The sequence below is a fragment of the Salvia splendens genome, chromosome 10, assembly GCF_004379255.2.
Source record: "Salvia splendens isolate huo1 chromosome 10, SspV2, whole genome shotgun sequence".
Taxonomy (NCBI): Eukaryota; Viridiplantae; Streptophyta; class Magnoliopsida; order Lamiales; family Lamiaceae; genus Salvia; species Salvia splendens.
This window is the reverse complement of record NC_056041.1, coordinates 5,021,287-5,034,392: the sequence shown is the minus strand read 5'-3', so window position 1 is coordinate 5,034,392 and position 13,106 is coordinate 5,021,287. Positions and strand designations below refer to the sequence as shown.

General features: G+C 36.5%; 3 protein-coding genes and 2 non-coding genes across 5 annotated transcripts; 3 read left to right on the top strand and 2 right to left on the bottom strand.

Moving 5' to 3' along the window:
• Positions 1-4,609: 4,609 nt before the first annotated feature.
• LOC121751397 (IQ domain-containing protein IQM4-like) lies at positions 4,610-6,245 on the bottom strand. The gene is made up of 5 exons (XM_042146134.1): positions 6,071-6,245; positions 5,883-5,973; positions 5,539-5,769; positions 5,354-5,455; positions 4,610-5,255 (listed from the first exon to the last, which is right to left on the bottom strand). The coding sequence occupies exons 3-5, from the start codon at positions 5,767-5,769 to the stop codon at positions 4,800-4,802; spliced, it is 789 nt and encodes a 262-aa protein (XP_042002068.1). The 5' UTR covers positions 5,883-5,973; positions 6,071-6,245; the 3' UTR covers positions 4,610-4,799.
• Positions 6,246-6,803: 558 nt separating this feature from the next.
• On the bottom strand, positions 6,804-9,249 carry LOC121753339 (transcription initiation factor TFIID subunit 7-like). Its single transcript, XM_042148602.1, has 6 exons — positions 9,082-9,249; positions 8,564-8,743; positions 8,329-8,462; positions 8,112-8,231; positions 7,849-7,918; positions 6,804-7,306 (listed from the first exon to the last, which is right to left on the bottom strand). Exons 2-6 carry the CDS (start codon positions 8,676-8,678, stop codon positions 7,143-7,145), a joined length of 603 nt encoding a protein of 200 aa, XP_042004536.1. The 5' UTR covers positions 8,679-8,743; positions 9,082-9,249; the 3' UTR covers positions 6,804-7,142.
• A 331-nt stretch (positions 9,250-9,580) lies between these two features.
• LOC121752464 (serine/arginine-rich SC35-like splicing factor SCL30A) lies at positions 9,581-12,804 on the top strand. The gene is made up of 6 exons (XM_042147552.1): positions 9,581-9,719; positions 10,628-10,805; positions 10,922-10,999; positions 11,746-11,910; positions 12,059-12,190; positions 12,318-12,804. The coding sequence occupies exons 2-6, from the start codon at positions 10,648-10,650 to the stop codon at positions 12,625-12,627; spliced, it is 843 nt and encodes a 280-aa protein (XP_042003486.1). The 5' UTR covers positions 9,581-9,719; positions 10,628-10,647; the 3' UTR covers positions 12,628-12,804.
• LOC121753420 lies at positions 10,229-10,305 on the top strand. Its single transcript, XR_006040400.1, has one exon. It is a non-coding gene; the product is annotated as a small nucleolar RNA Z102/R77 (small nucleolar RNA).
• On the top strand, positions 10,369-10,445 carry LOC121753419. Its single transcript, XR_006040399.1, has one exon. It is a non-coding gene; the product is annotated as a small nucleolar RNA Z102/R77 (small nucleolar RNA).
• Positions 12,805-13,106: the final 302 nt, after the last annotated feature.

The following is a 13,106-nucleotide window of genomic DNA, read 5'->3' as shown; positions in this document are numbered from 1 at the left end:
ATGCAGTATTTTGATCGGGAAAAACCCTTTGTTATATAATCATGAGAATTAGACATTCATGAACTGAAATTATTACGTAGAATACGTTATGATTGCAGATCTCGATGGAATATATATATATATATATATATATATATATATATAGTAGTGATCTATGGCAAACACCTCTTAACCATATAACTAGAGAACAAATAATAGCCACAAGATCAAAAAAATCAAGGGCTAATATTAATTTTCGAATTTAATGAGATATTAGCTCCCTCAATCACAAATTTACTCCATAATAACAAGTCAGGGGTATTATTGTCATTGCACAAAAAAATTAGATTATGTAAATTTTTACTTCATTTGAAGGTTAACTTCACGGACATGAAGCGAGTGGATCTGATCAAGGAGATCGCGGCGGAGTTCGAGCTGATCGCGAACCGGCTGTCGGAGACGGAGGTGGCGATAGTGGCGTCGGTGGTGGAGCTGGAGCCGCAGCATCTGGCGGAGATCGCGAAGCGCGCGCAGAAGCTGACCGGGCCGAAGAATGTGAAGCTGAAGACGGTGATCGACAAGTCGCTGCTCGCCGGAATCATCATCCGCTATGGGAATTCCGGCTCGAAATTCAGTTTAATTACTCTTAGGTTGCTGAATGTTGTATGTGAATTCAAGAATTATTGAAGAATTCGGAGCTCTGTTCATCAAAGCTAGAATTTGCCCGAGCAAAGGCGGCGATCGGTTTCAGCTATAAATACGGCGAATTGAGCTACGGAAATTCTTGTAATAATAGTAATTGAAGTTCATCCTCTTCTAATTCGGCTAAATTTTCATTCTTAATTATTTATTTGATCAGAGAGAAATTTGTAAATGCTGATGCTAGAAGGTGTTTGATCAATCTGATTTTACTTCACTCTTGTTTAGAAAACGCTTCACTCTTGTTCACAAAACACATCACTCTTATTCTGATTTTACTTCACTCTTGTTCACAAAACACTTCACTCTTGTTCAGAAAACACTCCACTCTTGTTCACAAAACACATCACTCTTATTCTGATTTTACTTCACTCTTGTTCACAAAACACTTCACTCTTGTTCAGAAAACACTTCACTCTTGTTCACAAAACACATCACTCTTATTCTGATTTTACTTCACTCTTGTTCACAAAACACATCACTCTTATTCTGATTTTACTTCACTCTTGTTCAGAAAACGCTTCACTCTTGTTCACAAAACACATCACTCTTATTCTGATTTTAATTCACTCTTGTTCACAAAACACATCACTCTTATTCTGATTTACTTCACTCTTGTTCACAAAACGCTTCACTCTTGTTCACAAAACACATCACTCTTATTCTGATTTTACTTCACTCTTGTTCACAAAACACATCACTCTTATTCTGATTTTACTTCACTCTTGTTCACAAAACACATCACTCTTATTCTGATTTTACTTCACTCTTGTTCACAAAACACATCACTCTTATTCTGATTTTACTTTACTCTTGTTCACAAAACACTTCACTCTTGTTCAGAAAACACTCCACTCTTGTTCACAAAACACATCACTCTTATTCTGATTTTACTTCACTCTTGTTCACAAAACACATCACTCTTATTCTGATTTTTACTTCACTCTTGTTCAGAAAACGCTTCACCCTTGTTCACAAAACATATCACTCTTATTCTGATTTTACTTCACTCTTGTTCACAAAACACATCACTCTTATTCTGATTTTACTTCACTCTTGTTCACAAAACACATCACTCTTATTCTGATTTTACTTCACTCTTGTTCAGAAAACACTTCACCCTTGTTCACAAAACACATCACTCTTATTCTGATTTTACTTCACTCTTGTTCACAAAACACATCACTCTTATTCTGATTTTACTTCACTCTTGTTCACAAAACGCTTCACTCTTGTTCACAAAACACACCACTCTTATTTTTTGAAAATCTCTTCAAACTAAACAATTTACATTTCATAAAATGAATAATTGATCAAGCTTGGGACCAAGGGCCACCTACCAATATACATACATGATACATCCCCTTTCATCACCACATTCTGATACCACAAACCTTACTTCCAACAATGCCATCCAAAAAACACAAGCCCAAGAAATCATCCATCACTAACACACCGCAGCCGCTGCCGTATCGCTCTCAACAACAGTGTCCTTGGACGGAGTTTCTCTCAACTAACATCACCGCCGCACACAATCCGTGGCGCACCAACGCAGCTCCGCTCCCGCTGTCACCAAATCACGGCTACCACCACCAACATCAACACGATGCGACGCCCATCACAACCAACCGCCCCAACTCTGCCACGTCGCCAGTGCCTGCATCAGCGCCGCCCCAAATCGAAGGAGATTTGATCGCAGATTTGGAAGGAGAAAGAAAGGAAATCACGTAAATTTGAATTTGATAATGTAATTTCCAAAAATACCCTTGGCCTATTTTATATTATTAAAATAAATAATATTTGTTCCATTAAGATGTGTGGCTGAGATTTGTTCTCTAGTTATACACTTAAGATTAGTTATATCTTGATCACTCCCCTATATATATATATATATATATATTCGATTTTGTGTCTGTACTTGCTAGCGTCCTTGCTTTTGGAACTAAGAGCATCCACAACCGTGCTCTTGCCAGTGGCACGGTTGCGGGCTCGGGCGGTACTATTCATGCCTGCTCTCTGGCAAGAGCACAACACCCACAACTGTGCTATTCCGCAAGGACGAGCACAATTAATTTAAAATTCAATTAAACAATAACATTTCCATAATATTAAAATTCATTTAAAAACCACAATAAATATTACAAATGACAAATAAAATTAAACATTACATAATTAAAATCCTAAAAATGAAAAATTACATAATTAAAATCCTAAAAATTAAAAATTACATAATTAAAATCCTAAAATTGAATGTGTTGATAGTTTGTATAAGAATTATGAATGAGAGATGAATTGATGTGATAAATGAGTGATGAATGTGTGTATTTATAGATGATTTTGGGAAAAAAATGAATTGATGTAATTAAATACCGATTTTTTTTTAAAAAAAAGTTTGAATGCAACGGCTACGCCGTTGCCCAATCCCATGCCGCCACGTGTGCGTCCGCTGGCACGGACGTGCTCGATACATCGAGCAGCGCCGTGGCAGCGGCGCGAGCGCAGCGGCGGCGGATGGCGTCCGTGCCAGCGGTGCGGACGGCGGTGGCGACGGACGCCACCGCTGCGCATGCTCTAAGTGACAATACAACCTGTCAGCTTTCTAACATAAATTAACTTTTGTATTAATTAAAATATATTAATACTAGTTAGCATAATTTTTCTTATGATAATTAAATTACAGGTTAATTATATCATAAACTATAGTTAATTACAAACTAATATAAAAACCATCCGAATAGCAACAAAAATTCTCAGTGTTTATTTTATTGTTATCAATGTCGTCATTTTAAAGTTTGGGATATTTTTGTTAATAGTATACATTAATGTTAGTTTTTTCCCATTAAAAATTATACATATGTGGTGCGATTTAAATAAACTTCAAAAAAGTTTAAAGCCATAAATTTTGGGCATTTTCTTGCTTAGCATTTGGCAACCAACTAAGTAGCTATTTTTTGTATAGTATTAGTATAATTTTATGTTTATATCTATATTTTTGCACCTCTTATGTTTGGATTATCATGGCATCACAGCTCATGTAGAACTTCTGCAGATTGTGTATCTTGATGCCAAAAAATAATAGTACTCTTTTAAGTGATTACTGTTTTTTATGAAGTAACTTTCTTGAAGTAATTAATTAATTTTGGTATGAGAATCTTGATGAACAAGCCTAAGAGCGTGTGTTTTCCGTATTATATTTTCTTCCTAAAAGCGTGTGTTTCCGTATCACTTAGTTTTGTTGTTAAACTTTATATAATTGTTGCAAGAAACACACCACCTTCTTGAAAATTTATAGGATTATACTAGGACATTGTCTAGAAATTATATGAACGATCAGAAAATGACAAAAAGAGTTGACTTTGAAGAAAAAATAGTACTAAGCAAAAGGAGTCAACACAAATTGCTGAAAATTTTGGTGGTAGTAGTTATCCCTAAAGCTTGTCCAAATTTATGATAAATGGACCGATTTCAAAGCAGACCCCACTTGCCCCGTTAGAGCATCTTCTTCAAGGAGGGAGGATTTATAGAAAAAGAATATCATTTATATACCTTCTCAAAAAGAGAAGTAATAAACTCAAAAGAAAAATGTATATAGAAAGGAAATTTATTTTATAATATAAAAAATAATATAAAATGCATTCCAAAACATAAAAATATTATACATTCTCAAATACCTTTCCACTTGGAAAATGATTTTGCATGAAAGGAAATAAATATAGTAGTTATAAGATTTTACCTCTCTATTGATAGAGAGGTAAAGATACGTCTTTGCGTCTTTACCTTTCTCCTTGGGTGTTCTTATAAGATTTTGCATGACATGTACAGATGGAATGAACCTCCACGTTTGGTCTCAAAAGTCATACTCCATTTAACACATGATGACACCTTAAATTTTTTGTAATTGATATAGAATATAGATAGAATTGAAGAAAGAATCACATTTTTCTTTGATTTGTTACATTGTCAAAATATACATGTACATATAAACAACCATCATCCTTTTTCTAGTGTTTTCTATACTAAAATTGAAAAACAAAATTTATGTACATTATTAACCAAAATTGTGAAAAAAAAAATCATGGATTAAATCAAAGAATCAACACTAATGCACTATCCTTGTATAACTAGCAAAGTGAATGTAGTGGTGAGGACTGTGTCTTTGAATGAGCATTAGTCCTGCAAGAGTGAATGCAGTCTGCACGTCGCGATTCAGATGGAAACGGGGAGTCTGAACTCAGGCGTTGGATGCTTCGAGGAGAGAGCTTTACGTCTTCCAAGGCGCGTTCTTGGAGGCGCCAAGGGTAGTCTCTCACGCAGCCAATCCGAGGGCCTGCCCCGGTGCTCCAGTTCCAAGACAGCTGCTTTCCTCTCTCCTCTTCGGTTGGAGATTCTAAGGGGGAATCATCAGAGCTTGATCGTTGGTTTTCAGTCATCAGCTTCTCGAGCAAGCTGTCCTTGCAAGGTATCTCGAGGGCACTGAAGCCTCGACCGGTGGTGCTTTCTTCTGCATACTGAGGTTTATGAAATGATGGTGAAGATGCATTGTATAGGCTGTCTTCTTGTTCATCAGTGAAGTCAAGCTGCAAGCAGTGAGGCGAATGTATCGTTAGAAAAACACTATTCTTGATTAGTTCACAACATCAAACAGACATGGAAAGGGGTTGGTTGTTCTTCAAACCTTGACATCATTGAGATCAACATTGTTCTCCCTGAGAAATGATATGAAATCTTGGAAATTTTCTGGTGTTGGTTTGTAATGACCTCTGTGAGGCCACACTGCCTGTTGAAAGTTTCAGTGAATTAATTACTTTAATGTCATAAGTCACATTCATAACAAACACATAAATGTGAATTAGTATGTACCTTCAAGACTCCATTTTTAGCCACTATCCTCCCTGCAGCAAGTGTAGCACCGCCAGCCAAGAAACTCGAGTGCTGAAACGTTTCCTTCCTTTTCTTCCCGACATACAATGTCCTCGACGTGCTGAGGACAAAAATCCACTTAGAACCCCTGGTGGTTTCGAGGGGCTCCCCCGTCTGCTTGTACAAGAGCCTCCCTCCCTCAATCACAACTTCATACGCCTTCCGTTCCATCTATCATGCCAAAAACACAGCCAAATTTAGAAAGCAAATCCTCTCAAAGACCAAATTTGGTTATGTACGGCTTATTGCAGAAATCTGAAGTGATCAAGGACTAATAGACATACCTTGCCAAGATACTTGATGCACTGCTGATGAAGCTTCGAACGAGGGCGCTTCTCGACAAGATTTATGTCTTTCCCTTCTCCTATATCTAGCCTACATAAATTCAAGTAACTAGTTAGTACAGTAAGATATAGAAATCACATCTTCTTGGGAGCAAGATAAACATATGTAACAGTTCAAAGATGCTCACCAATAAAAGAAGGGCTTCTTTGCTTTGTGAATTCAGCCATTTAACATAATAGATATGGTAGAGTATTTGTTTTCTTTTGATATTCGTTAGAATATGAAAAACTATTGTATTACAAATATGGAGTTAATTGATTGAGTTATATTTCGAAGTTCAAACTAATTTCCAATTATATTGACTATGTAAGGTGGTGATGTATTTGCTTTAAATAAAGGGACTAGGGGATATGCATGTAAAATCTGGATAACAAATAAATTCAGAATAAATTTCAAAGAAAAAAGATTGGAAATTTCCATCAACTTTTCGCGAAGGTGTCCGTCGAATTGACTTAAAAATAAATTGTCACAAAGATGAAAAAAGAAACGAGTGAGATTTCGATGAATGTGTCAATTAAGATAATAGCAGTATATGAAATGAAATTCTTGATTAAATTGAACCGGCAACAAATTAGTTTCTCTATATTTAATTAATTTTTTATCGTTGGAGAAAATTAGGAAATCTACGAGAGATTAATGAGATATTCACTAGTATAATTTTACATATGATTGTTTCAGATGTTGACTTGAGTGTGACGAGTAGGGTACTGGGTGGGGCTGGCGGTGCAGGCCCGAGTGTGTCGCTCTAACCCGAGACATTTAACCTCAGTCATTAACCACTCTACTAATATGCCGACACACACCTCTATGATATCACTTCACAATAGGATAAAAAAAACAAATTACACGACCTCTTCACGTACATAAGAGTAAAAGAACATTCTCAATTTCTCATCAAATTATCAAAAAACAAGATTTTCAGGTGACAGACTATCTAAAACTGTCAGAAACAGCGAAATAGATCTCCACAAAGTAACTTAGACATACACAATAAGAAGCTCCATACACATGAATAGAAAATAACAGAACACACAGCAATGAAGCACTGATTAGAACCTTGTGTTGGAGGCGTCGGCACAGAAGCTGGAGACCAAGATTCCGCGTAGGAGACATAGCTGACACAGTTTTATCCCTTCACCAATTCAATATAGGCCAATGACATATTCTCCATTCATGTAACCAGATTTTCAGGCTTTGGTTCACATAGAATCATCAGTCTCATCAGTGTCACTCCCATCAGGCTCCCCACCAGCCGTTCCTGCTCCAGGCGCATCAGGCTTTGCTAAAGGCGCAGATGCCACTTTCTTACTCGCACTGCGAGCAGCTTCATCGCCATATTCCCCGGGCTCAATCATTTCAACACGTAACACTCAGTCAAGGAATAGTCACAACACCCCATGTTGTAACCACTAACCATCAACATATAGCAATGGAAAAACTTTGTCACAATTACTGACATGGAATATGCAGTTCAACACAAAACAGAGAAAACGGGAGGAAAATGGAAGATGGGAACTGGAATTAAAACTTAAAAAAGAGCAATCCTCTGAAGAGGCCTATGGTTGAAACTGTCCTAAATTATTTATTTTCTAAGAGATAATGGAGATCTCTAACTTGATTTGATCTCCATCATAAACCCTTCAAGGCTGGTCGATATTAATTACCAATGACGTTTTGTATTATAGTGATAGTAGCTGAACCATAGATGAAAAAGATCTTATAGAGAAGTTCAAATCTACTGAATCTAATTGACCAAGACTATTGTTGTATATTCTTTTACAATATATCTACATCTGCTAAATTATTGTCACTAACTTCTACAGAACAGCTATAGTTGCTATTTGCAGTAAAGGATAGTGCAGATATGTATGAAAATTGCAAAGAGTTAGCAAGATAAAAGGATATCAATATTCTCAGCTGTTCCACCAGCCATGATGTTCTGCAAATCTCTCTCTACACGACGGACAACTTCAGGCTGAAAGAAGACAAGGCATGATCAGTTTGTTTCTTCAGAAAGTATCAGCTTCACAAATTTATCAAACAAAATCACGCATAGGCTGATTAGCATAGACAAGTTACTTATGATGTAGAGGCTGGTAACATAATGTGTTTTCTGTTTATGGGGGTAGCAAAGAAATAGAATCAACGATTCAAGTAGCTTATTATACATTTAAATCTGGCTCGCGACGAAATCTCCGTCTTCGAGCATCCCTCATGGGTGGAGTGAGTCCATGTCTATACTCAACTGCCTCCGGGACACCATCACTCTCCTCTCTCACCATTATCATCTGCACTACCCCGAAAAGTTAGCAAGGCATACCGCATACGGCACCTGAAACAGCTATCTTGAACAATTCAAACACTTAGTTTCTACAAGCAACCTACTTGACCAATGTCTGCAGTTTTAATCAACACGTTGTCATCGTAAGTCTTGTAAGACTCTACAACAGAGGGAAGATCCAAGAGGGATGAAGATAAGCGGTCATTGCCTATAACAAACGTACCGGTCCTTCCATCCTCTGCAGTAAAAATAACATAAGCAGAAAAACTTGTTTGAAACTAAGCAGCCACCAAAGCAAACTTGATAAAAGGTTAAAAAATAAAAGTCTGTATATTATACCAGAAAACACCATATCCAAGTTCTTGTCTTCAGAAGAACCAGATGAATCATTTAAGAGCCGCTCAATTCTTTCGGCTACAGCTGGTGGCACTCGCAGTATAAACTGCTCTTCCATATCCTTTACCTTACTTCTCTCACAAAAATTCCAAAACAATACTCTTATTCAGTGAAATCCAATACCTGAGAATAGCAACATCATGTTATGGAGCAACACATAAAACTGCCTGCACTTTTAACCTATCTCCAACATTAGGGGAAAACGTCTTTCCATATTAACCAACATAAAACGACCTCAATTATTCGGCTTTAGTCACACAGGAACACCATTTGTGGTTCAGATTTTTGCCTAATTCAATAATACAAATTTTAATAATGAATCCAAAACCAACCAAATCATCCAAAAATCCAAACAATTTATAATCAAATCCATATTAACCAACATAAAACCACAATATCTGCCCAGAAATTATGAACGAAAATTAAATGAATAAAGAAAATTGAAAGAAGTCTTGAAAAACCTATGAGATTGAAATGAAGACGGTGTTTGCTTTGAAGGTTAAAGGTAGCTCCGCTGAAGCTACGTCGGAAAATATGACCGCCGGCGGTGGAAGGTTGCGGGCCGTTTGGAAGACGACGACAGCAAGCGTGAGTGTGGGGGTTAGAAATTGAGAATTACAAATTGAAATTTGAAACAATGTGTTGTTTAAATCTTAAAATAATATTATTCGAATTTTAAAATTTTACTACTTCTTTGCAAAAAAAAAAGAGAAGAAAAAACTCATATGTAATCGGAAAAAGACAAAAACTAAACTTTATACTTATTTTAGTTTGATTCGAATCAAATATTTTGTTCAGCTGATAAAGTAAATTATTTTGTGAAGAATTAATAAATTATATTAAATTTTAATACTATAAAATTTGAATTAAAATATAATATTAATTCACAAAATTTTAATATATTTTAATTGTCATATTTATGTAAATTTAGGTCAAATTGATGATGGTGTGTAGTAGCGGTAGCGAAATAGGGCAAATAATTGGTGACGTCATAATCTGCGACCGATTTCTACTTTTAAAATCCCCTTGCCCTAACCCTTACTCTACTTCGTCCGCCACTCTCTCCCTCTCCCAAATTCAATTTTTTCCTTGCTCGAAGGTAATCTCCTCTCGTCTAATTTGTTTACCTACGTACATTGCCACGCGTTCGGATCTATTTTTTACTAGAATGTGTTCGACCAATCATACGATTGAATATCTGATTTCTTATTTTGAATTAGAGAAAGGCTTGTTATTTGAATTAGGTTTTTATTTTTTGAAACAAGTATCTTGGATCTGTGTTTTTAGCTTACCGTAGGCACCCTTTTTGCCATGATGTCCCAATATCTCTGATTCGATACGTTGTTTTTTGGTGTTAGGGTTCCTATTCCTTTCCTCTGTTCTGTTGGTTTTTCAGATTCTCCGTTTTGCGTCTAATTTTTCTGGTAGTTGGGCGTTTTTACTAAAATTTTGACTGATTTGTCTTTTATTTTTAAATCGTCGTTGTGGAACAATGGGCCCTTATTTATTGAAGGTGTTTGTGATATTGCAAAGTATATATTGATTCCTCACTTGTGTGTTTCGAGGAGAAGTTATTGATGTTTTTTGTTTTCTTATATTGGTTATCGAGAATGATGTGAAGATTATAATATATTGATAGCTGTTATGATAGCCACTTATCATGTATTAGCTCTAGCTGATCATTCTTGCCAATATTATTGTGCTCAGTTTATTGTTCACAATGTCTATTTTGTTTTTCGGCTTTTGGAGAATGAAATGATGATTACAATTATTTGATAGCTGATGTGATGGCTATTTATCATGTATTAGCTCTAGCTGATCATTCTTTCCAATTAGAATTTTAATCTTTTTTCTTTGCTATGTATTTTTTTGTTTTTGATTTGAAACATATCATGTGTTTTCTCTTATTGTATAAATTTCATTTTCAATTTTCCTTTTTGTTAATGTATCATTTTTTGTTAATTTAAAACACCTTATTAAGAATATTTTGTTCACTTCTCAATACAGATTTAGTGTTACTTGGCCAAATGAGGGGAAGGAGTTACACACCTTCACCACCAAGAGGATATGGTAGGAGAGAAAGGAGCCCCCCAAGAGGAGGAGGGGGACGTTATGGTAGGGGAGGAAGAGATAGAGATGATGCTCCAACCAGTCTTTTAGTGCGCAACCTTCGCCATGACTGTAGGTTAGTTTATTGCACTTTTCATTGTTCAGTTTTACCTTCTCCACCCAAGAACAAGTTAACCTCAAACATGAAAGAAGGAGAATGTCAAATTCATAATTCTCAATTTCTTTTTGCAGGCCAGAAGACTTGCGTAGGCCATTTGGACAATTTGGCCCGGTTAAAGACATTTATCTGCCTAGGGACTACTACACTGGGTGAGCTTGATAGAATGTCATGACATTCTATATATTTATTCCATTCTCTATCACCCTTAATATAATATTACGAAATCAAGCACACTTTTTGCATAATTTTCATCAGTAGCTTTTTTTTCTTTTAAATCCTCTATCAGTGTTTTTCTTTTAGAATTGAATATTTTATCAAGCCATTTGAGATTTAGCAGTGAAGTAAGAGTTATGAAGACATCAGTCAAGTAGTAAGAGTTCTGTTGTACATTCTAATAGTAAGAGGTCTCTTGACATCAATCAAGTTATAAGGAGTTGAAGGTGATGTAATTGGTAATGAAGGTTGGAAGGATTGTTGTTGAATACAATGAGAAGATATCAAGATTACAAGTCTTGAAGAATTTCAAGTCATCTTATATTGTCCTTACCAAGGTCAGCCGCCAAGTGCTTGTTTATGCGCTTATGATGGCATTCCATATTATTGGAATTATTTTTTAGCTATTTGAGGTTTGTGAATCGTAGAAAATATAAGGTAGCCCCCACTAACTGCATTATCATCTAACTTCCATAGTTTAGTTGATATTGTTGCATCATTTGAACTTTCTTTTAAATTTTGTTATAGGATGTATTTAATAGCTTATAATCATCACTAAAGTTGTATGATTGTTCTTGGTTTGGGAGATAAAATGTAGTGCAGGATATTGGAGAATGCATTTGGATGATTAATATGCAACTTTTGACTTACTATTTCTTTAATTGTCACTTCTTGACTGCAGTGATCCTAGAGGATTTGGGTTTGTTCAATTCGTGGACCCTGCTGATGCTGCAGATGCTAAATATCACATGGATGGACAAATTTTGCAAGGTCGGGAATTGACTGTTGTTTTTGCAGAGGAAAATAGGAAAAAGCCAACTGAAATGAGATCCCGAGAAAGGGGAAGGTATTTATCTGCATTAAACTCTCCTTATTTGACTTATTTTGGAAGCATGGAAATCAGTATGTTATTGGATTTGTCATTATATTTCACAGCATGGTTGCTTGGACAGGATATTTGTTAACATATATCATTATTTATTTCCTTCTTTCAGTAGTAGAGGAAGCAGTCGTGTTTATGATAGGAGGAGATCACCTCCTCGCAATTCCCGTTCTCCACGTTATTCCTCCCGTTCACCACCTCCACGGGGCCGTGAGTACTACTCTCCTAAGAGAAGATATTCAAGGTTGGATGTCCTCTTATTTGTAAAGCATCCCTTGCCTGCTCTCGCCATCCATGTCTTCAGTCAACTTGAGCTCTTCACTACGTGCTTTGTTTGCTGACCTATAATTAAAAATTATAAATATCTGCAGGTCTACTTCCCCTCATGAGAAGAGGTACGGCAGAGAGAGATCATACTCACGCTCTCCAGCAGCACCACGGGATCAGTCCCCCCCACCCTATGACGGAGCAAGGAAACACAGTGGAAGTCCAGTGAGAGAGCGGTCTCCATTTGGATCGAGAAGCCGCAGCCAGAGTCCAGGTCAAGGTCAAGGTCAAGGTCGTGGCCATTCTCCGGTCAGAGCTCCTCCTGCTCGAAGCCCCAGTCGTAGCAGAAGCAGGAGCCCTTACCCTGCAGATTATCCAACTGGACCTGTGAGGGATAGGTCTCCTAGCCAATGAAATGTGCTGCTCTCGCCTCTTGTAATATTTTGCACCCTGTGTTACTAGATCACCTAAACTAACTAGGTTGTCTTTGTTTTATCCCAAACTTCCAGTAGTCTGATTATGTCTTGTCCTCTATGGTATTTGAAATATTTGACATTATGAGTTTTCAGTTTGATTCGGTGTTTTCTTTAATTTGGTATGTATTTCATTATATTTGCTTTTCTAACAAGACAAAAATGTTACTGAAAACTTTATATTGGCAACTTTATTATTCCAAATGGTGCATCCTCTCTCGTGTACGTACCATTCTATTAAACCAAACACCATCTATTATGAATAATTCTAGTCGATAGTCGAGGACAATTGGTCATATAGTTTTCTAGTCATGCATTAAGGATATATCCGTTTTACCAGCCGCATCACTTCTTCGAGCCATCTCTGCAATGCAATTAAGCCACCGACGGATCTAGAAAAAAGAACTTGTGGGATCGGAC